Source organism: Poecilia mexicana, unplaced genomic scaffold, assembly GCF_051168715.1.
Source record: "Poecilia mexicana isolate PSO_F unplaced genomic scaffold, ASM5116871v1 scaffold_3, whole genome shotgun sequence".
NCBI lineage: Eukaryota > Metazoa > Chordata > Actinopteri > Cyprinodontiformes > Poeciliidae > Poecilia > Poecilia mexicana.
Genome location: NW_028263372.1, coordinates 24,878,316 through 24,903,034, shown reverse-complemented (window position 1 = coordinate 24,903,034; position 24,719 = coordinate 24,878,316). Strand labels below are relative to the sequence as shown.

Sequence of the window (24,719 nt, the reverse complement as noted above, 5' to 3'; positions counted from 1 at the left end):
TAGCATCGTCCACTAGATGGCGCCGTTGCTTCTCTTTATTTAGTGAAGATTTCAATAATCAAAATTAATCCGTACATCAAAAACAATATTCATTTTATCACCCAAATTTGCTTAAATATTGTAATTTTACTACGGAAAAACTGTGACTGAATTGTAAACAAAATTTCATCATAGTTAACTTAGATTTGATCTTAATGTTGTTGGATTTTGTAATTTAAAGTGTTCCCAGTGCGCACGTTTTGTATAAACATCTAGCAAGTAAACACAAGTGAAGGCCATTTTAAGTGAAATTTAAATTCAGGAGAAAATGAAGTGTTGGATGAAACAAACAAATATTAGATAAAACACACACACACAAACACATAGTCAACTGAAAAATAAGGAAACTGTTTGGTTGGAAGTATATTTACAAAAAAACAATGGAAAAATCTTCAGATAATTATAAGCCAAAGCGGCCAAAGTCCAAACAAAAACGTTGGGTAATTATACAAAATGTCTCCATTCAGTTCCAGGAACCCACTGTTCTCAAGCTTTCTGTTTATGACAGGTGAAAAACAAAAATAAGAAACATCAGTCATACGCAACATAACTGCATGAACCTTTGTGTAAAATTAAAGCATCTTTAGCAAAACAAACATACTAAATGAATGATAAGAAAAAAATTAAAGAAATTTGAATCAAAACAAACTACTTCAGCTGTTTACTATCTAATTACAAACCTAACTTAAATTTTGAGTAAGAATTATTTTCATACAGGAAGAAAATTGTAGGCCACCGATCGAGTTAATTTTGATTTACCACGCGATTCATTTAAATATACTGCTTTTTGCAACTTGCTTATTCACAACCAGAGTAAATGTTAGCACACACACACACACACACACACACACACACACACACACACACACACACACACCCACACACACACACACACACACACACACAGAGAGAGAGAGAGAGAGAGCACAACACAGTGATGTCACGGAGGGGGAGTTTGATTTGGGACGGGTCTGTGTGCCGGACGCCTGGACGGACAATCAGTGCAACTGAATGATAGTTAAATCTCGTCTTTTAAATCGGGATTTTGTGGTTAATAACTCACCGAACTGTGTAACCCCAGTACTTCAGGTCCGGACTCCCCAGAGAGAAAAGTCCAGGCTGCTTTTCTGTTTTGAACCATGGAAGCCCAGAGGAAGCGGACGGCTTATTGTCACTAGACCCCGTGGAGGAAAAGAATGGACCGAGTGAAAACTGACCCGACCGAGAAGGACTGATCCCCGCCATGTCGCCCTCCTCTCCCTGCCAGGAGGGCTACAAGCCGGCGCCGGTGGCCCCCGCGCCGCCCGTCCCGCCGCGCAGGGTCCGGAGCAGGGACGGGGGCTCCGCAGGGAGGACGCGGCGGGCGGCAGCTCCGGAGAGGCGGGTGAAGTGTGTGCTGGTGGGGGATGGAGCGGTGGGGAAAACCAGCCTGGTGGTCAGCTACACCACCAACGGCTACCCCACCGAGTACGTCCCGACGGCGTTTGACAACTTCTCAGGTAGAGGAGCAGAGCTGGGCAGGAAGCCCGAAAGCTGTAGCAGTAGCGGTATTTTTACTCAAGTAAAAGTAAAAAGTAGCCATCCAAGAAATTACTCAAATAAGAGTGGAAAAGTATTTACTCAAGTAACCGATTAATCATTTAATATTTATAAATTACAACAGCAGACAGGCCAAAATATAAACTTATGTGGAAATGTTGGTATTTTAAAGACCAAAATTGTTAATCTCAATAAAATAATAAAATCAGGCAAAAGAAGAAAATCCAAATCAGTTTTTTTAAAATATAAAACTTTAATAAAATCTTTAGGTGTGTGTCTGAGTCTGGTGAATTTTTGGTTAAAACATGTCTGTTTTTCATTCAGTGGGTAGAAAATCCAGAAATTTTATTCAAGTAAATGTAGAAATAAAATTACTCAAGTAAAAGTAAAAAATACAGCGCAGTAAAAAGACTCATAAAAGTAATTTAAAAGTTACTCCAGTAAATGTAACTGAGTAAATTTAACCATTCATCTCTGTAATGGATCAAGGAAAAACTTTATAAAGAATAATGTAGTCTACTCTAATCTAATCTAATCTGTTTTTATTTTACATTTAGCTGTAATTATTTAACAAATACTCCAAACATGTTACTGTCTCTGTAAACATAACTCTATGTTCAAAATGATGGTATATTATTTTTTTATCTTATATTTGGATTTAAAGTTTATTTGTTCAATAATTTTTTTCTATTTTTGGCCTCATTTTAATGATTCCTGTGTTTCTGCTCAGCGGTGGTGTCAGTGGACGGCCAGCCGGTGAAGCTTCAGCTGTGTGACACAGCAGGACAGGTGAGTGAAAACACCCGTCTTTACAGAAGTATTCACGCCCCTCAGCTTCTTCACGTTCGTCTCATTATAACCACAAACTCTAACATTTCTAATTCATCGCCCTAAAACGGACGAAGACGAAGCTTTCAGATGGAAATCTTAAAAGTGTGGCATGTGTTTAACATCTGTACGTATTTTAGGTGCCTTAGCTTATCATCAGTGAATGGGTTCTCAGTTGGATTTAGGTTTGGACTTTGACTAGGCCATTCTAACACGTAAAAACCTCATAAAAGCTTCAAGTCTTTTGCAGCTTCTAACAGGTTTTCTTACAGAATTGCACCAGCCATGTTTAATACCATCCATCTTACCTTCAACTCTGACCAGTGGCAGAAAAGCAACCCCTCAACATGAGGCTGCCACCACCATGTTTTGTAGTAGCGTCTTCCACATAGTATCAGTGTCTGCTGTGGCTTTTTGTATGTTTGTTTTTCTCTGAGACTAAAACGGTGGATTGCATATTAATTAGGGTTGTCAGTTGTTTGCATTGGATTTTATTTTTGGGTTTTAGAGTAAAGGGGGCTGAATACAAAGAGATTTCACACTTAAACCGGCTGCAATAAATCAATTAATCGCATGATAAATTTAACTGAGCTCAATAATTAACATGTTTTTGAACAGCAATTTTGTCTACAGAGAATTGGTTTCGTTTATTGCTTTGGTTGTGTGGTTTTTATTTTATTTATTGTTTTTGATAATTTTATCTATTTTGGATACTTAAACATCTTCTAGTTCCATCGTTAAGTTTATTGATATTTGAAAGGACAAACTTGCATCATTTTTACAATCATCATTATATTACTTGAAAATGTTCTCAAAACAACATTATCGTTTATCGCGATACACTGTGGGAAAATATATCGTCCAGCAGAATTAGTTATTCAGGTTTAGTCACATTTTTAGGTTTTTTAAACATCTTAATAAAGATGTTTGATTTTCCTTTCACTACTAAAAAATCTCATCAAATCCCAATAAAACATGTTAAACTTTGACGTTAAATGTGACAAAATTATTTTAAAAATTCAAGGTTTCATAAATGCGCTGGACTTTATTCTGTTGTTAGAGCTTATTTGACGCCCATTTATGTAGTTTTTTAAGGTTTGGTGCTGTGAAGCAGCACAGGATGTGTGTGACCCATAAGGGAAGGAATAAAACAAGTCTGGAGCTGAAATAGGACACTGTGAGGTTGTGCTTTCGAATGGTTTTCCCTGTCTAGTTACAAGTCCACCGGGACGTTTTCACACAGTGGAAGATGAGTTTTCCTCTAGTTTTACTGCTAAAGAGCAAACAGAGCTTTTCACTGAAACAAAGTGAAGTGGAATTATAAAATGTCTTAAGTGAGGTCAGTTCTTGTCCAGGAAGCCGTGTTTGATGGGCCTTTCCCTGGAAAAAAAAACAATCCCTCACAGGCAGGAAGTGATGTCATTTTGTCCACAGCTGCAGCAGATGATTGTCTTTAGAAGATAGTAGAAGATCCATATCATGTGGGCAAGCTGCTTCTGGTCGGAGGTTATGAAACCGCTGTTCTCGGCTGAAAGAAACTCAGATACGCCCGGCATGCCGAGCTAAATGTGTTTGATAAGAGAAACAGATACTTTTAAACTCACAGGGGGGAAATGAAGAGCTTTGGAGATGAAAAGAAATCCTTCCCAGTTGATGATGGTACAAAAGTTTAATCTATCAACATGTAAAGACAAGATGTATGCACAGAAATAAAGGGTTACTATCATGACCACAGACGAAGAAAGGATTACAAGTAAGAGAAGGAAGAGTTTTTGAGAGAAGAAATAATCAAATTAAATCATCTATCAATAAAAAATATCATGTTGTGGCTTTAAATTAAATATTTACATTTCTCATACTTCGCACCAGTTAAAGGTCAGTTTAAATTTCTCGTTTCTCCTAGATTTTCAAAATACAACTCATTTAGCACGTTTACATCAATTACATATTTTTGCGCCTCTAAGCATTTTATTTTGTAGCAATGAGGAAAACGGAATTGAAAAGGTTGCTGAGCCCTGTTCAATAATACGCAGTTTCAACTAAATATATTTAAATGTGTGATTTTAATTTCACAGAAATACAGAACTAGAAGACATATGCTGATTTTTTTGATTTTTTTTTTGTCTGAATCTGTCATGGAACCAAAGTTTGCCTGACGTGGTTTGGTTTCGTCCCTTCCAGGATGAGTTTGACAGGCTGCGCCCGCTGTGCTACACCAGTGCAGACGTCTTCATGCTGTGCTTCAGCGTCGTCAGTCCCGCCTCCTTCCAGAACGTTCCAGAGAAATGGGTCCCAGAGATCCGTAAACACGCCCCCTTCGCTCCGCTCGTCCTGGTGGGGACACAGTGTGACCTCAGAGAAGATGTCAAGGTAGGCAGGTTTACTCAAACAATAACACAACAAGAAAAATACTGCCTCTGATGATGTTATAGTTAATATATAAACACATCTGGATGAGAACTGGAAGCCTCTTTAGAGTTACAAAAGCCTGGAAAATATATTTTTGGGTAGCCTGGCAAAAAACAACAACAAAAAACAGCCCCTTGTCCAATGCTTCGCTACAGAAATAGTTTGTTGGAGGTGCGAACTACACTGATGTGTGAAGGTCATTGTCAATAGCAACAAAAATTTTTTTTTGAAAAGTCAAAAATTGCTAGAAAACAAATGAAGTTTGAGATTAATCTCAGAAATTAAAAAAAAAAAACTGGAACTTTCTGAGTTTGAAAAATAAAAATTTACTAGAAAATAACTGACATTTTGACATTAATCTAAGATTTGTTTTTCAGAAAAAACATGAAAATTTCTCTGTTTTTTCTAGAAAATTTCAGAATCTTTTGGCAGAAAGTTACTCCTTTTTTCAATCTACACTGGCCCTAACGCAGTGTCATAGTGATCTCTGTTGAAGTTTTAGACTTTACCCAATTGCTAACATTCGTCCATGACGTCTTTATTGTGCCAGATCGACCCTAAGAAGCTTATCGGATGTTCCCTGTGCTGTAAACAACCATCCTCCAAAGCAAAGAGAGAACTGTCAATCCAAACATTATTGTTAATTCAACATTTGGAAACAAAGCCAACACTGCCACTGGTTAAACTACAGACAAACTACAATTCTGACTCAGCACAGGAAATCAAAGTCAATCTCTCCTTCTGTTTTCTGATTGGTTGAATTCGACCAGCGAAATCAATTTCAGTGGGAGAAAGTCCAGACGGAGTAGTGAAGGCAATTTTCAGGCAAAGCTTTTTTGGTATGTAGGCAGAGGAAAAGCTTCAGCTGCTCAACTAACTCGCTCACTCTCTGGTTACCTAGCAACTCGCTCATTCTTTGGTTACCTAGCAACAGCCTGTTCAGTAAGGTTCCGCCACTCTGCCTTATAACTGCTTAAAAATAAAATAAAACTTTAAAACTGGCAGTATTACAGATACTTAAAACAAAAAAACCTAATCATTAACTATCAATATAGGCAATGCTTATATTATGCAAGTCATATCGTCCAGGGGAATTTGCATTGTTAGTTTATAGCCACATTTTGCCTTTTGACTGAAAACTCGTTCCTTCTTCATGGCTTGTCACAAACTATTGTGGCTCTAATATACGTGGAACAGTTTGTGGAACAGGGATAGTTCTCCAAGGTAACTGCTGTCGACTCCTTCCAGGTGCTCATCGACCTGGCGAAGTACCGGGAGCAGCCCGTGGACCCTTCGGACGCCCGAGACTGTGCCATGGAGATCGGAGCGGTGGCCTACATGGAGTGCTCCTCTCTGACCCAGAAGAACCTAAAGGAGGTGTTCGACACGGCCATCCTGGCCAGCCTGCAGAAATACAGCTCACGGAAACGCTCGAGAGGCAAACAGAAGCACCGAATTAAGGCGAGGCAGACCCCGGACAAGATGAAGAGTCTGTCTAAGTCCTGGTGGAAAAGGTACTGCTGCGTGGCGTAGAGCAGACCTAGGACTGGATCGGGCTCTGGTTCTGGGCTGGAGTTTTAAAGAAAACCACATAAAACCTTGACTGGAACGTGGAATATTGTGGATGAGATTTACTACTGAGCTTCTATTTTAAGTCGCCTGGAGGATTCTCCGGTGTTTATTCCCTTAGACTGGTTAAACACCAGTTCTGTTCTGGGACCAGTAAAAGATGTGACAGAGTCACATCCAGGTTGCTTTTCTCTGGATTTCTGGTCCAAAAATACTGATGAAAAAAAAAAAAAAAAGACAAAACAACCCTCTTGGTATAAATTTATCCTGCCTTTTTATGCATCCCAGAGGAAAACTGGAATCTTTGTTGGACATAATTATTATAATCGATGATCTAAGCCAAACAACACACTGTCAGCCGACTGTAAATTGTTCCCAATTCTGGACTGGTTTAAAATAAAATCAGAAAGAGCTGCTGAGAGGAAGAGAGTCGCCCTCGGAGCAGACTTTGTCACGGAGGATTTTATGACCCAGACATGATCACCAGACGCACAAGAAGTCGAAACAAGTCCATCCGTCCTGACGTCAATTCAGACCGGAGCCATTGTTACTCTGATCAGAGGACTCGCTGAGTAACCGCATCCTGATTTTACACGTTTCTGAATCAGCTTTTTGTTTGGTCTTAAACAGAACAATTTGTACCAAATTCAGGCTTTATTTTTTATTTTTATGCAAGAGCTCAAATCATATCTAATCTTGATATGAACTCATGCACATTTTTGTCTTATCAGAAGTCACAAACTGTTCCTGCTTTGATCAAAACTGAGATTTCCAAACAACCCACATTCTTTATATCTTTTTTTTCCTGTAGCAGCAAACAAACTATTTCATGTCTCCATATTGGAAGGTAATTTATCATCTTTTCCTCTCAAACTCATCAGGACTGACAATGAAAACAGAGCGAAGCCGGTTCAGGTTGGTCAGCTGTGAAAACGGGATCATTTCTTCTGCACGTGTTTGACTTATAACTTAAACAAAGTGGTACCAAACATTTCCACTGCTACATGTGATTTATCCTTTCAGACTTGACTATGAGCGTTTGCTGAATCAGATCCTCCATGGTTAAATCTAAAATTAATTCATAGTGTATTTTGCTATCTTTATTTCTTAAGAAAAATCCCTTTTCTGTTATATTACTTGATATTATTGCTAGTTACTGACACTCTGAGTCTATAACGCATCAATAATCTATAAACATGGCGGTTTTCTCTTTCTAATAATTCATCAAATGAAAATCACAAACTTTAATGTTTTTTTTATTTTTATTTTATGCGATAGACCAACATATAGTGGGGCATCGATAGGAAGAACAAAAGTAAAGCACCGTTTCAGTTTGTTTTTTACTTGTAGCAAAGTATGCATCTGCAACTAAAAAGATACAAGCATGTGAAAAGCTCAGCCCTTTTTAATCAACTTAATGTCAATAAAATGTAGCTGATCTATTGACTATTTTTTAAATTAATAATTGGACAGCAAATAATATGAGATTTTGTTTTGCAGAATTTGAACCAGGTGAAGCTAAACCTGCCACTTGAAGAGTTCTGGGTAAAACATATTTACAAATAAAAGTCTATTTTAAATCTTAAATGCCAAATGTATATATTTTTGTACAGCTTTGGCTAATTACTGCTCTGACTGCCCTGTTCTTTCAGTCAGTATACTCCAGTAAAGGATTGATTACTAAATTAGTTGACGATAAATTCAATAATCACAATTAATCCGATTAACCATTTCAGCCATGCTGCCACGTTAATCTAAAATTTTTGTTGAAAGTTGGATTCGTTGGTTTCTCTCAGTGGAAGCTGTTTCTAACGCAGCTCAATGGGTTCACTGTGTGGATGTTTAACTGCTGATACCAAATGCTTTGTGTGTTGCAGGGAGAAAAGGCATAATAGGTCATTTGTCTTGTGGAGCTAAGTGGGCTAAAGGTCACACACTCTTATGATAGCTGGCATTTCCTGTGTCAAGTTTAACAGAAATTAGTTTTGTACTTAATTCAGTCCGGTTTAAGCGTCTTAGTGGTGTTAACCGTGTTGTTCTGTCTTGTCTTTCCGTCAGTCAGCAGAAAACACCTGACTTGTATCTTAAAATGACCTGAAGACGCTCACATTTTAAACTTTAAAATACTGTGATCCCGTAGATTCTGCTTTATTTAATCACCACAGAAACTACTCTGATCCCAACTGATAACTAAGCAATGCAACGCGCTACAACGCTAGCACAAATTCACTCGTGACTCCAGCTTTTGAGGTTATGAAAGGTCAGAGGGTTTCCCCCGTTTTGACTTCCTCTCAGGTGGTTGCTGCAGCGCAGCGTTGCAGCAGGATGGCAGATGAAGGGCTTCGTAATGTAGAGCAGATGGCTATCTGAACGTGGAGACAGAAAATAGATGTGATGGATGTTGGGGGGTTTTCTGTTTTGTTGAAAGTAAAGCATAATTATTCTTTGTTGCTGTTGTTGAGGTTTGTAGAACTGTGTGAGAGCTAAAACTTCATAAATCTGTGACTTTGATTTACTGGGTGTTGTTGTGACGGGCCCCCGCTCTACGCTGGCGATGTTTAATACGTGACTCAGATACGTGGCGTCAGCCAGCTGGTGTTTGGTCTCACTGGATGTGAAGCAAAGGAACACAAAAATCCATATAAATATGTCCGAGTTAGGGCACAAAATGAAACTGCTCATTGTATTCTTCTATGTCCAGGGCCGGATTTAAAAGGATAAGGGCCCGGGGCAAGAGCCGGTTTTGGTACCCTATCCAAAAAACAGCAACAACAAAAAAAACAAGCATTTACACATGGAAACTACAGTTGATGGCTCCATGTTGGTCCCAAATAAATGTATTATAAGTTCAGAATTTTCAAATATTTGAGTTTTGTGTACATTAACAAAAATATCAATCAAAAAATACCAAGACAACACATTTCAGTTGGGCTTGCTTATGAGTTTTATATATGCTACAATGTAAAACATTTATTCATTACAAAAATGTTTGGGGTCCCACAAAACGTGGAGCCCTGGGCTACTGCCACTGTAAGCCCTTTCTAAGTCCGGCCCAGTTCACGTCCTGTGACTCTGTGACTCAGATATCTAATCTGAGGATTTACACATCTTACAGGGGACACCAGCTCAGAGTCTCTTTCAGAAAACCAGCCGAGCGCGGCCTGGGTGAACCAACACTCCTGTTTTCACTGGTTAAAAAACAAAAACAGACGATACGCTGCTGCAGTCTGCTCATGTCAAGCTTGTCGTTAACCTGGAAATTTCAGTAAAAGGAGGATGTGTTTGTACAGATCTGTCATACTCTGAGAAATAAAGAATATTTGTAATAAAGACGTGTGGTATGTTGGTAAGAGCTGAAACCTGTTGAGGTTGATTTGTAGCATCAATAATATAGAAGGTAATAAAAGGCAAAAAATATAGAATGAAGTTAAATAAAGAATAATAAAAATGAACACAGAAACTAACATTAAAATACAAATTTAAAACACATTAACAGGTGAGATAGTTAATGTTTTAAATTATTTAAAGGAGTTAACTGCACATCTCAGTTTCTTTAATTCTGGTCCTGGGAACACTACATCAACAGGTCTGTTACAAAACAAGAAAACTAAATGGTTCATGTCTGTGAAGCAACTCTGAAATATATTTACACTCAAGACATGCAGTGATTTACTAACTGGTATTATTGGATCAATTTTTCTTGGTTTTGGTCAGGACTCTCTACTGGTTTATGGTGTTTAGCTAAATGCTCTCTAATCTTAAATCTGCAACTTTTGCCTTTTTGGCATCAAAAGTTTTAATAGTCTTTAAGCTGGGCGAGCTTATAGATGTTGAATAAAAGTGGCCCAAGATTAGAGCCTTGAGGAAACCCACATGGGATCTTTATCTGCTAACATTCAAAATGACACGAAGGGGTTTTAGTTTACCAAATGAAATCTGAACCAGTTCGGCATCAAACAATCTGGACCCTATTTTCCAGTAGCCGCATTTGTGTCAAAACTTTAATCAGGTGTGGGCAAAAGCCAGCCTGAAAAGTACTGAATACATTTTTCTTATGAAAAAGGAGTAAATTTGTAGATAAGCTGTCTTTACTGTACAATTATCTCTGCCAAAGTGTGAGTGTTCAGAGCGCAGAGTAACCTTGTACCACCATGTAGCGAAAGCTACAAAATGTTACTGAGATAAGATGAACAAGTTTACCCTAAGTGTTATTTATCTACCAAAATGACTTAATCATTTCTAAAAAATAAAATAAAATTATCTAAATGAAATTATCCTGTAAAGAGTTTCTAAAGAAAACGCCTTCACTGCAAAAACAAGTATTTATGGTCTGGTTTTCAGTGCAAATATCTTAATACATTTGAAATAAGTTTCAGCAAGATATAAGAGCTTGTTTTAAGTTAATAATTTCTTAATGCTGATGAAAAAGTTTTAGTTCCATTGGTAGATAAGTTAACTTATAAAAAGATATTTTTTTCTTGTTATAAGTTCGGTAATCTGCCTGTGGAACTAGTTCTTTTTCATCAATATTAAGAAATTACTGACTTAAAACAAGCTTATATCTTGCTGAAAGACTATAAGTTAGTTTCGTCTTGTTTCAAATGTATTAAGATGTTTGCGCTGAAAACTACACCAAATATACTTGGTAAGATGTTGTGTTTTTGCTGTATTTTGATTGTTTCCTTTCATTTTTAGCTCAAACGTGGCTTCTTCTGAGTAGCTTTGGTGCTGTGGCGCTTGCTTTTCAAAGTCAAACAACCATGCTGCGCTCAGCTGAACATCAGGACAGATGTTCAGCCACGCTTGAGGACGTGAAGACACAAACAAGTGCACACACCAGACGCAGTCTGTCACCCGACTTCAGTCTGAATCACTGTGAGGAGACTCGCTGCTTCCAGGCAGCCGTCGTTATGCAAGAGCTTTATTTTGAAGGCTGTCAAGTGGTGTTTGGTGAGGGGTCTGTCTTTCTTCTGGGATGCAGTGTGTATGTGATTCACTGCGTTATCTGACAGCAGCGAATCACGAGACCGACTTTGTTCTGGTTACACCAGTTGTCTTTTGAGCTTCAGTCAAAGCTCCCTGGTACAAATTAAGAACAAGAAGAGGACTTTTTCTTACGCGTTTTTAAATCTGCTACAAATTAATGGCACATTCTCACTTAAAATGTCAAAAAAATAAAAATAAAAAATCGCCACAAACAAAGCTAAAGGGCCTTTAAAGGCAGCACAATGATGCTGAAGTTTTTCTAAAGCAGCAAAATCACTAAAATAAATCTTTTCATTACAACTGGTTTCCAACATCATGCTTTGCAGATATTTTATCTACCTTTAATTTAAGAAAACATATGATTACTCAAACCAAACTCGAAAATACATGAATATTTAGCCAGAAAGTTTAACTGTTACTTTTTTATTTAATTTTTCCATGTACAGGAAGGCAGGGAAAAAACACACAAAACAAGTTTTATAATTTATTCTGAAAAGGAAAACATACAGTGTAAACACATATATTTAAATTGTGCAAAAGCTGCCAGCATTCAAATCACAGTTTAGAGATTCGGTTCTGGCTGATTGTATAACTTTATAGTCTCTGTGTGCGAGCGTGTGTATGTGTGTTGTTGCGTAATATAAAAAAGAGGTGGAGTGACATCAGTGCTTTACAAGCAAAGCTGAAATACAACCCTGTTTTCTAACAAGCTGTAAATTCAATCGGTGTGTGTGTGTGTGTGTGGGGGTGTGTGTGTGTGTGTGTGTGTGTGTGTGTGTGCGTGCGTGCGTGCGTGCGTGCGTGCGTGCGTGTGTGTGTGTTCAGGCAGCTGCTGTGTGGGAGCCGATGTGTGTGTCTACTTAAAGTAACGAAAGAAAGTTGGAGTGGAGAAAACAACACATGGGGGAGAAAATAAAATGAAGGATACAAAAAAACCTCAACCAAATTAACAGAAAGTAGCAACAGTTACTAAGCACATAATTAACCAAAGGGAACTGAGTTTTCATGTAAACATAGCGAACATTTTCTTCAATAATCAGTCGATACAGCGGGAGCAAAGTTTCTCATTTTGAGGTGTGAATGTTTACAAAACAGCAAATTGTTCAACTGCTTCTGCTGACAATTTATACAGCTTCTTTTAAGTAGCTTTAGCTTCTGCTAATTCAACATTATGAATGAAGAAAGCAACAAGTGGTTTCTGGATGGTAAGTCAACAACAAAACACTTGTCTTAACCAGGAGCCATTACACAGCACACACAGCGGTAAAACCAGCTGACCAATGTGCTGGAGCTCAGCTTGGGTTGCTAGGTGACGGGGAATACTTAATGTGGGTTGCTAGGTAACGGGCTGGGCTTCACTGGGGTTACTAGGTGAGGGGTAGTATCTGCTGATTTGTTACATTCAAGAGGTTTTTGAAAAGCCTAATTTCCAGACACCAAAAAACATTAACTTATTGCCAAAAACTAGAGTTGTATAGTGGTTACATTTACTCAGCTACATTTATTTGAGTAACTTTCTTTCTTAAATTTTCTATTAGTAGTATTTTTACTATGCTGTATGTTTTTAGTAATTTTATCATGAAGTACCACTACTATTACTTGAGTAAAATTTCTGGATTTTCTACCCACCGAATGAAGAACAAACATGTTTTGATCGAAAATTCACCAGACTCAGAAGGTTCATAAGTTTTATAATGAAAGAACCTGATTTGAAAACATTTTCTTTTGCCTGATTTTATTATTTTTGTTATTTATATGAACTATTGTCATTTTTGTCCTTAAAATACCAAATTTTTTAACTTTATATTTTGTTCCGTCTGATTATGTAATTTTTAAATATTAAATTACTAATAATTTGATCAGTTACTCAGTACTTGAGTAGACTTTTTACCAAATACTTTTTTACTCGTACTTGAGTAATTTCGTGGATGGTTACTTCTTACTTTTACTTTAGTAAAAATATGCTGAAGTAGTCCTAGTCTTACTGGAGTATAATTACTCTGCCCACTGTTTACATCATCCCCAAAACAAAAGTAAAAGGCCTGCTGGTGGTCCTGCTGAAGCTGATAAGAGTCAATCCAAAGTTTTTCACCTACAGTCATGAGCTGAAAGGAAGAAGCAATTACCCCAAAAGCCACATAAAAAATAGATTACAGTTTAAAAGCCCTCAGGGACAAAGTTTTGGAAGTCATGTCTTGTGTCCTGATGAAATTAACTGTTAGAGGAACAATGGAGGAACCTGAAAGCCATTTCCTCAGTTTTTATTTAAATTTTTTAAACATATCATTTTAACTTAGTGTCATTCACAGCTTTATGGGGGTAGAAATCGTCATGTTTCAGTTCACTGTGACCTTTTGATAAGTGAAAATGATTCCAACATATGTTTTTAATCTAATAAACGCTCTGATGGGTTAGTAATCTATTATCTCAAAGGACTGTGCTTGATTAGTTTGTAACTCTCTTACCTAATTTACACATAATAAGTTAATGGTTTTTCATTATTTTTGATTAATGAGCTGCGTCACCTCCTCAAGCGGCAAACTTTGGCCCAGATGCAGCCCAAGAGTTTAAATCAGCCACTGTAAATGAAAACATCTGCACAGGAAGCTAATTCTGCTCTGTGCTGTTAACGGCTTCATATCGAGAGAACCAATGAGTTTTTTTGGGGTTTTTTCACGTCAATGGTAAACGTTTGAAATGAATTTATGTGTATTGTTTCTACCATATAAAAACTAGAGTAATTTGAGAGTCTGGAGCTTTTCTGTAAATCAGCTGCGACGACAGCTGCACTTTCAGCAGGGTTAGTTCCTCTACAGCGGTCTTTCTCAAACTGTGGTCCGCAACGTATCGCATGTAAATATCAGTTTATTTGCCACAACTCAAGTCTGTTTTTCTTTTCTTGTCTTCTAAATTACAAGCAATTGTGTGCATTAAGATGTTATTAATGTACACAACACTTGGTAAAGAACATTTTTGATTTCCATGTGTTTTCAATCATTTGAAAGCTTAGGACACAAACTTTCATCATCTGTAAATAACTCAAAACATCCCTAGTTGACATGTTCATGGTTTTATTGCGGCGAGTCACATTTACAAAACATAAACAATATTTCTTAAAATGAACAAAGGAGACAACAATAAGTGAGTAAAGAGACTAATATTTTAATTTCAGGTTGTATATATGGAGATATTGTGTTAGTGAAGGGGCAATTTCAAGTTAAGTGATCCGTGAGTGTTTGTTAAATGAGCTAGATGGTCATTGGGTTGCACAAGTTTGAGAGACATTGATCTAGAGCTTCCAGGCTTTCCAGTCAATACATTCTGACTGATCAATAAAGGCAGTTATGATCCAGAAAACAGTTCTCACTCAGCTTGTTTTGATGTTGAAGCAAAGGCCTAGGAGAGGGGGTTGTGTCCCCAGCTGTAATGTAAACACAGCAGTCAGCTGTTGTTACATAGTTGGTTCACTCTCCATGTGTCACAAGCTGTTACAGCCAGACAACTCTGTATGTGAACTCTGAACACGCATCCTAAAGCAAACAGGGCGACGCGAAAGGGAGCGGTGAGGAGTGGGTTTCATGAGAAAATACAAGAAGAGAGGCGAGAAGATTTGGAAGGACACAGAGGATAAAGTGTGTTTGAATGAGATAAAGCACTCAGGCAGCGGTTTCTGTTGTTCAGTCAAGAATCCTGAAGGGTTTGTCAGCCTGAATCTGTTCAGTATAAAGATAAGTTAGCGTTACAGGAATCTGCCCCAAAGCAGTGTTGAATTAAAGAAAACTGTGCAAGATCGACAAAATAAAACTCAATAGGTATGAAAGTATGTTAAATGTTGGAAACATAGTAAAACAAGAAAGACCTACGAGACAAATGAAAAAGGTACTACAGCATCACCAAAAAATAAATTAGCTGAAAATTTGTCCTAAATTAGCTAATCAGTTCTCATAACTTTCCAATGAAGTTGGAAAGTTATGAGAAGTTGGAAAGTTTCCCAAAGGGAAATTAAATATTGTTGTAATTAATCTTCATTCAAATTCTTCAAATAGTTATTGTAGATGTTGATGGCTGTTGGCAGAAAAGTTGTCCTGTAGCAGTCTGTGTTGTAGTGAATTTGAAGAAGCCTCTGACTGAAGTCTCTTTTCTAAGACAGTCTCATGAAGATGGAGGCAATGATTTCCAGTGATATTCAGATATCTGATCATTTCTTTTGATCATTTTTTTCCCTTTTCAAATCTGTTTACACCTTAGACAGAAAACAAAGCTGTCTTTTGATGGACATCTTTGCCCCAATAGTAGGACCGGGAATGAAAACAAGACAACTTACAGAAAAAAGACAAAGGGAATAAACCACCAACTTAAAATAAAAGCAATAGAACAAGTCCCATCCCCCCCAAAATCACATACTGTAAAAAACTAAATTTCTTATCAGAGATATAAATCACCCAAATGGAAGTGTAAAAACCCTCAACATGTGAATGTTGCATTATAGGAAGACATCCCATTTACAAATCTCTCTCCCTCTGACATAAACAGAGACTTCTGGGAAACAGGGATTAGTAACTGATCTTTAGAGGTGGGTGAAAGCAGCCTCCCTCTTTGGCCTCCTGAACCAGATGTAACCAGCTGGTACACACAAACACGCACAGTGACCAGCAGGCTTTTGGCCAGAACTTTTGTCCTTTTATTTCAGCTGGGCGAGCGGACTCATAATGGAGCCAGAAGAAGGAGGCCCAGTTTCAGCTCTGCTTCGAGACATCTTTATGGACGGTGAATCTTTGCTGTAGATGGCAACAGCTCAGTTCTACAGATGAAACTTTTCTCCAAAGTTAAACACCGGAGGAGAAAATGTTCTGTATGAGAATTCAATCTGAGTTTCTCACAAGATGTTCAAATCTGTTTGTTTAACCCAGAGCATGCAGCTGGGGAGAGAAAGGGAGTGATGTTGAAACTCGCAGAATGAGGGGAGTTGGGCTCATCCCTGAAAACACAGGGAGTCTAATGTGTTTCTGCACATTATGCTGAGTCCTCAGTTTATTACAGACACACCTAGTTTGGTCTCACCAGAGAATGCAACAGCAGCTTTACTGTATCATCCAGTAAATTTTGAGAAAGCCAGAAATGATGATCAGATTATTTTATCATTCATCAACGGAAGAGCTCGATAAGAACAAATAAAAATAATTACGATTGTTTTTGCCATTTCTTGTTATGCATATCTCAATACATTAGTACAATTCCTTTGATTAACACAGCAGTCACAGAGTTTTCTAGCAACATTTCAAATAACTCAAACAAACTCTGATCCCGGCTACTTACCTTGTTTCCTTATGGCACTCATTGCAAATGGCATCACTGTTGCCCGGATGTTCGGACCGGACAACCCAAGCACAAACAGAATGGCGACATCTGAAGAGCTTGAAACGTTGGGAAATGAGGACGACCCGGGAGTTTCATTTCAATGTTCTTTTGATACAGAAGCACAGTGTATAGAAAATTAAATTATGGTTGAAATGCAGAGGAGTCAAAGTGAATGTAAAGAAGGCAGGGTTGGTTGAACGCTGGCTACGTTTTTTTTTTCTGGCTACGGACAGCGAGGTAGCTAGCACTTGCTAGTTAGCACTAAGCTACCTGGGCTTGTCAAATTCCAGCTCGGCAATCACTGTTGGTAAAAAGAAAAAATTGATTCATCAGTGCTTTGCAGTTCATTTTTCCAATTGAATATCAATTGAGAAAAGTCTGGGAATCGATTATATCTCCTGTCTTATCATAGTGAGCAACCGCAACACTGCCGTTAACAGCTCAGCTCCGTGTCATATAAAACAGTTCTGATAGTGATGTGCGGATTGATAGTGAAATATCGTTACCAGACCTTTATCGTTACCAGTCATTCATGGAGCTATTTCAGCATTAAGATCGATTCTCAAATCCAACTAGCAATACTTTCAATACTTCAGTGATTTCAGATAATGTAGCTTAACAAGAGCATGTTAGAAAGTAAGTAAATTCTGAAGATCTTGCCTAAATGAGACAGGGTGGATGGGAACTACTTTTTCTTCCGCCTGGTAAGTGTGGAATGTGTAGCTGCTCAGGGTCAGACATAAACACAAAGACAGATCATAAAATAAGTCATTCATGGAGATATTTCAGCTTTTATTTTATAGTAGCTCTTAATAATTAAACAAGGATTTATAACAATAAGGCTCTTACTTTGCTATTTTCTTACGGTTGTAGTAACATTTTTACAAATTTTGTATGATTTTCTGCTGTTAAAATAGTCAATGACAATGCTGTCTCTTCTGAGTTTAAAATGAATAAACGTGATGTCTTGTTTTCTTTTTTGGAAACCAAGATTTGAATTACACTTTTTTTTTTTTAGATTGAATTAAGTGTTTGCACAAAGTATCGGTTTCGGATCTGTATCTCCGATACCAGTTTCAATTTTACTAAGTATTGGATCGGAAATGAAATCGCTGGTATCGAACATCACCAATGACTGAAGCTAAAATTAAGTTGCTTTTTTGTACTTTTCTTTGTTTATTGCTGTAGAACTCTGTTCCATTACCATAGCTACCATAACAAGAAACTTAGCTACAATAAACAAAGATAAATTTACTCAGTTGGCTTTTACATTCACAGAAGATTATCACTAAAACTATCAGTGTTAAAGTTATCAGAGCCACATCTGTCATGAGACACTATTCATATGATCGGGTTTTGCCACATATAGACCACCAAGTTGTCGTTGATGCTCTTCAAACGGATCACAAGACAAACAGCCGCAGTCAGAATTAAAACCTTTCATATCACAAGATCTTCTTCAACTAAAATCTCCAGTCCTCGAGTCAAAAAGTGACTTTTAGTCATAAAAGTGAGTGTCTTTGGGTGTTGGTCTGTTTGGGCGCTGTGTTGGAGTCAGAGCAGCTTTCTGCAGCAGAATGAGGAAGTTGTGATTCTCTGGAAATGTGTGTGACGGCTGAACAACGCGTCTTTCACTGACATTTTCACAACATAAAGAAACCTCATTGTTGAGAGGTAACCTCAGTAATAAAGTTAAAATGCTTGCTCCTGGAAATGTTTAAATTAGGTGACCATAACTAACTCCAAATTAATTGCACAAATCTGTAATTTTTTACAATTAATCTACAAATTGTACATTTGTAAATTAAATTATTATATTCAATCTCCAAATTAGTATTATTTTTTTTTATAAAAATGAATTTATTTTCATTTAAAATACATTTTAAGTAAAATGTATTTTATTTAAAAATACATTCTCTTTATTTTAAAATTACATTTTTATTTATTTGTAAATAAAAACAAAAACATTTTATTTTCATTTAAAGTTAAATGTTTTTTATCTTAAATGAAATAAAAACATTTTATTTAATGTTTTTAGACAGTAAAAACAATAAATGAAAATACTGCTCATAAATTGAACATCTGTTTTAAATCTCAGCAACATTTATGATATTTTTAAAAGGTTGTAGGATATAAACATTACCCCAGGCTCTTTGCTGTTTCTGTTCATATCCGAGGCACTAAATGATCACACTCTACACTCGTGACCAGTCTAAATGGAGGAGAAAAGGGAAAATGTGACAGAAAATAAAGCTACAGCAAGATCATGTGCCAAAACGATAAGAGTGGACAGGAAAATGATAGAAACTGACTTTAGACTGTATTCTTTTATATTGAGAATCACACTCAAGTTCAGATGCAGAGCAGGTAAAATATTTACAGGGAAAAATGTATAGCGTAATGTAAGAGCTACACAATGTCGACTCGTCACACAGCTGCTTGTTTCCCAGTATCTCTTATCTCTGACCATTACGGGAATGTGTGGGTTTGTCCTGCTATACAGGAAGTGCATCAGCTCCAGTATACACACTGCATGTGTGCGTGTGTGTCCAGGGGTGTTTGCTAAAGTTTGTGTTTTTTAAAAAAATTTTTATTAGGGTCTGCCCTGGTGAACTCTGCAATGGTTGATTTAAAGCCACTAAAGATTACAATGAGGAATCTGAAACTATACAATGAAGTGAATGTTATGTATTTGAAAGTCTAACATTTACAATGGGGCTGGACAACATAGCTGAAAAACTTATCACAATATGATAACAATATGTTTCATATTAGTCAATAAGGATTTAGTATTTTGTTTTAAATATCTGAAATACTGCTGAACTGGTGGCGTGACCTTTCCCGTTTCATCCAGTTTTTTTTTTTTTGAGGCAGTTATGAGGCATGAGGGCAAAACCGGAAATGGCTGCTGTGAACAAGGTGTTGCTAGGTAACCAAAGAGTGAGTAAGTTGTTGCTAGGTAACCAAAGAGCGTGAGCAGCTAAAGTCTTTCCTCTGCCTACATCTCTCAGAATGTCATGCGGTTCTGGATTGGAGTTTGGTGACTATCGTGTATATTAAATATTCTATCAGATCTATTACATAAATATCTATTGATATTGATTACGTATATATATCATGATATTTATTTATGGTTCCTAATTAATAAAATGTCATGTGAACTAATGAGACAAAAAGAAAACATTTTTCAAAGGTGTGTATCTTGTAGCATATTATGAAAATATGAATAGTCAAAAATGGTGGTGGCAGTATTATGGTGTGGGGCTGCTTTACTTCTTCGTGATCTCAAAACTTTATTGTAATTTCTAGAATCAGAAATTTCTGCTGTCTTCCAGAAAACCCTGAAGCAAACTTTGGTGATGTCGCAGGAAAATTATTCAAAACACACCAGCAATTTACCTTCCAATGAATAAAATGAAATTTTGCTTAAAAACTTAAAGGAGTAGTGAAATGTTTACAAAACAAATATATTTACATGCATTTCATCACATAGAATATAAAATATCCATACTAAAATAAAAACTTTTCCTCATGCAAAATGCTACGTCTGGTAAACATTAGAGAGGAAAAAGGCAGGATAAGTTTTGAATAAAATAATGTTTTTTGGTGTGGCCTAGTTAAAGTCTGACCTTCTATCTGATTGAGATTCATACTTGAAGCCTTCCAATGTGACAAAATTAATACATTTTAGGAGTTGGAGAAACCAGGCAAACAGATAAAGCTGACATTTAACTTAACATCGAAACATGGACTTTGTTTGGCTGAATTTTGTATTTACTCAGGTTATTGTTGTCTGATATTTACAATGTCTTTGGAGCAGAAGAAATCAGCAAAACAGCAACTACTTTTTCACACAGGTTTCTTTTCTCTGTATTTTTTACCAGAACAGTGATCTGAAATGTCAGATGAATTTTGTAGGAGAGGATGAACACGAGGACAGGAAGGGAGGACAAAGTTATCAGAAAGGAAAGAAAAGATTAGAGGCCACAGAGGAAGGATGAGAAGGTGGAGGAAAGGGGAGACAGGAAGTGGATAGAAAGTTGAAAGATGGTACCAAGTGACAAGAAAGCGGAAAAGATCAAATGCATTCTGGGAGTTTTTCCATCAGTTTATGTGGTGTGCTAAGGCTGACAACACACAGCAACAGGAAGTGAATGATGCTGATGCATCCAGCTGACGGTGGCTGACTGAATCCTCTGCAGATTCAAGCATCAGCAGTAACATCCAACCTGATAACACAGGGTGGGAACATACCTTTATACTTCCAACTCCTTTGAATATGTAAAACAAAAGTTTTCATATTATGCTTCAGGCTGTTAGTGTTTTTTGTACATGTTCAAAAAATAATCAAAAAGTAATTTATGCAAGTGGATATACTGTAAGTAAATGATCATTTACAACAGGGGAAAGTGAGAGAAGATCAGAAAACACATTGTGGCTTTAGGAGTATAGAAACATGCTACATGTGTAGTATGCACAGAGAGGAGTGTGGAAGAGATATATTTATATTTTTATATATATAACAGGGTTTTATTTTAACAATATTATAAATGTGAAGTTTGTCAAAATGTGTTTATTTATCCTTTGAATGTATTTTGCTTAGTCAACAAGTTGTTTCTCCAGACATTTATTGGTGCTTTAACTTCTGTTGCGTTGCTCTTGGCAGTTGGTGGTTACCGTGGCAACCGGTAAGTAATGGCTCCTCCCCCTTTTTCTGTTGCTGTTAGCAACTTAGGATCAGCTCCGTGTTTTTGTCACAAGTATTATATTTAACATATATTTTAGACACATTTAATAATATATAGTGTTTCACAAGTAATTTTGCAATGTTTTGTATATATTTTTAACTGTTTTAATGTTGCCCATGCTAACTGCTGCTAACTGCTCATTGGGAGATATTGCTGTTGTAGTTTGTTTAGGGTCATTTATTCTATTTTCTTTAAAGTATAGGGACAGAAGCTGCTGGACTGATGTTAACCAACAACTTGATTTCCTCTTTTGTTAGATTAAATACAGTGAACCTGAATGTGTCTGTTGTGAAGTCGACCTACTGGACCTGAGATGAACAGATATATACATATATATATATATATATATATATATAGTTTTATCAAACCACATTATAATACAATCCATGGGCTCAAACAGCCTCCCTTTGTCACCCTTGAAAACATTTGGATCAATAAGAAATAAAAACAAAGCTGACCCTGAGGTGCCTCGACTCTGAAAATCCCAAATGATGCAAGACTGGAAAACAACATGCAGTCATAAATGATGCAAACCTGACGGTAAGGACTCATCCAGATTGAAGCTGAGTGGACTCAAACTTCTTCTTAATGCCAGTCAGTACTTTGACTGTCCTTGTGTGACCACAGGAATGAGTCTGTGTTTCTTGTGCCTTGGTTGCAGCATTGCTGACGCCCGTGCTGAGTGAGGGCAGCAGGGTTAGTGCAGTTTTTAGGAACGACAGAAAAAGATTGTAAGTCTTGATGAATGCCTTTGGTGTCTGAACTACAACCTGTTATTGTGGTCCAGCTTTCTATATGAGACCCGCTGGCGAGACAACACACAGAGTTATATGAACAACTTCGGGTCCAGTTTGGTCTCCTGCGGTTCTGCCCGACCAGCATTCAGGTTTAAGAGTCTGGAGACGGAAACAGACTCCTCCGCACACACAGCTGGACCTCTTTAGAGTTTGTCCATAGAAAAACAGCGTAGAAAAGTAAGTAACACTTATTTACATATTAGACATTAAAATCTGCTTCAAAAAGACACAAACATAAAAACAAACTGCTGGCCTGGTGAAAACCAGCCCCCTGTAGTGTAGCGACGGCAGTAGAGATTTCCACAGCCTTGGGGCCACAACCTGAAAAGCAAAATCTCCACGAGTTTTAAAATTACTCCACGGTATCACTAAAAACCTCCAGGTTAGGTAAGTGGCATCAGCTAACTCACTCACTCTTTGGTTACCTAGCAACAACTAACTCACTCACTCTTTGGTTACCTAGTAACAACCTTCTGAGTAAGTTGTGCAGGAGCAGTTTAAGATTTCAACACCATACCTCACAACTGCTTAAAAATAAAAAATAATGGCGTGGAATGAGAACTGGATAACACAGGAAAGGTCATATTACTAGCTGGACAGTATTTAAAATATTTAAAACAAAAAAACTAATCAATAATTATCAATGTTGACCGATATGAAATCTTTATACTGTGATGCATTTTTCAGCCATACCGTCCAGCCCTACTTCAAACTGTACCCTGTAATATACAGGGAGCCAGTCACAGGAGGCCAGAACAGGTCTGATGCTGTCGCAAGAAAAAAAAACGCACATTTTGAGACTAATCTTAGAAATTTATTAGAAAAAACAAGGAAATTTGAGAGTATGAAAAGTAAAAAAAATGTATAGAAAAACAAGTTTTGGGATAAATCTCAAAAATTTTCTTAAAAACTTGGAAATGTGAGTTTCAAAAGTCAAACTCAAAACTGTTCTTGTTTTTTTGTCTAGAAAATCTCAGACTTTTTTTTGGCAGATATCTACTCCTGTTTTCTCTCCAATGGCCCATAGGAAGGAGCAGAATCCAAGGCCAAAATACTCACCGCTGCAGTGTCTGTATTTCTGTTTTAGAATAAGTCGGGACAAACAATGCCACAGAAACAACAAAACTGCTCTTCTGTGCATTGAAAACCAACAAAAAGAAGTGTAAAAGTGTGTAAAAGGAAATGCGTTGGGGTGTGTTGGGAGCCATTTTTAGATCCCAAGGACAGTGGATGCTTCCTGTCTGGCTTTCTATTGTTCCTGCAGCGACAGTGATCCTAAGGGAGCAGAGTTAGTCTATCCAACATATCATGGTTTTATAATACAGTTACATATCTGATGAAACAGAAAGTAGATATGTAGAGACCAGTCAGTAAATCTCATGATTTGTTTTGTCCATAATGGTTTGATGTGACTGTTTTGTTTCTCAGCTGCTCTCTAACTGGGTGGAAACCTGCTGACTCTACACCCTTCGTGCCACAGACATACCTCTCTGCCCGCTTCATAGCGACATGTTGACGTCTCACGTCAACATGTCGTTGATTTTTTGATTTTTTATTCCGCCATCTGGTGGACAGTCTGGGTACAGCAGGCAACAGAGCGCAGAGTGGTGACGCTTAAGCCTGGGCTGCCCCCTGGTGGCGGAAAAGGGACATAGCAACTAACCGGTGACTAAAGCAGCAGTAAATATACAAGTAGAAATGCAAACACGGAAAAGGTAAAACAATAAAATACAAATGACCCACATTTTCTATTTGCTGTTAGAGACTGAAGTTACTGTTAATAGCGCAACTATAACCGGACGTTAGAAAAATTCAAATATTTGGTGAATTTTACTTCAGAAGTGAAGGGATTAATTCATCTTAATTGATTTTTCTCATGTAGGAACATTTTTAGGACGTTTACTTGAATGTTTTTATACATTATAAGAACATAAGTCCTCAACAATGACTGATATGCTATCCAATTAGCACAGCTTTGATCATACAGCTCTGCAAAAGATACAGAGCGCACTGCACTGAACCCCATTGAAAACCTGGTTATTCCCCCAAATACTGATTTCTGAACTCTTCCCGATTTAAAACATTGGAATTATCATTTCTAAATGAATATGAACTTGTTTTCTTTGCATTATTTGAGGTCTGAAAGCACTGCATCTTTTTTATTTTCACCATTTCTCATTTTCTGCAAATACAAAATTTTTCTTGGAATTTCAGACGTCAGTAGTTCATAAAATAAAAGAACAATGTTCGTTTTACTCAAACATAAACCTATAAAGAGTAAAATCAGAGACTGATGATTTTAAGTGGTCTCTTCATTTTTTCCAGAGCTGTGTAAAAGATACTCTGCTGCCAGGTAGCGACACCTAAAACACAGCGAGTTGCAACCATTTCAGACAAACTCGACCTCAAAATAAATTCGTAAACTGGTTACCTTTCTTTCAGTAAC

The 24,719-nt window shown here is 37.3% G+C and overlaps 1 protein-coding gene across 1 annotated transcript; it reads left to right on the top strand.

The window, feature by feature from the left end:
* The first annotated feature begins 990 nt into the window (after positions 1 to 990).
* rhoua (ras homolog family member Ua) lies at positions 991 to 9,714 on the top strand. The gene is made up of 4 exons (XM_014997717.2): positions 991 to 1,538; positions 2,309 to 2,367; positions 4,588 to 4,776; positions 6,064 to 9,714. Exons 1-4 carry the CDS (start codon positions 1,283 to 1,285, stop codon positions 6,346 to 6,348), a joined length of 789 nt encoding a protein of 262 aa, XP_014853203.1. The 5' UTR covers positions 991 to 1,282; the 3' UTR covers positions 6,349 to 9,714.
* Positions 9,715 to 24,719: the final 15,005 nt, after the last annotated feature.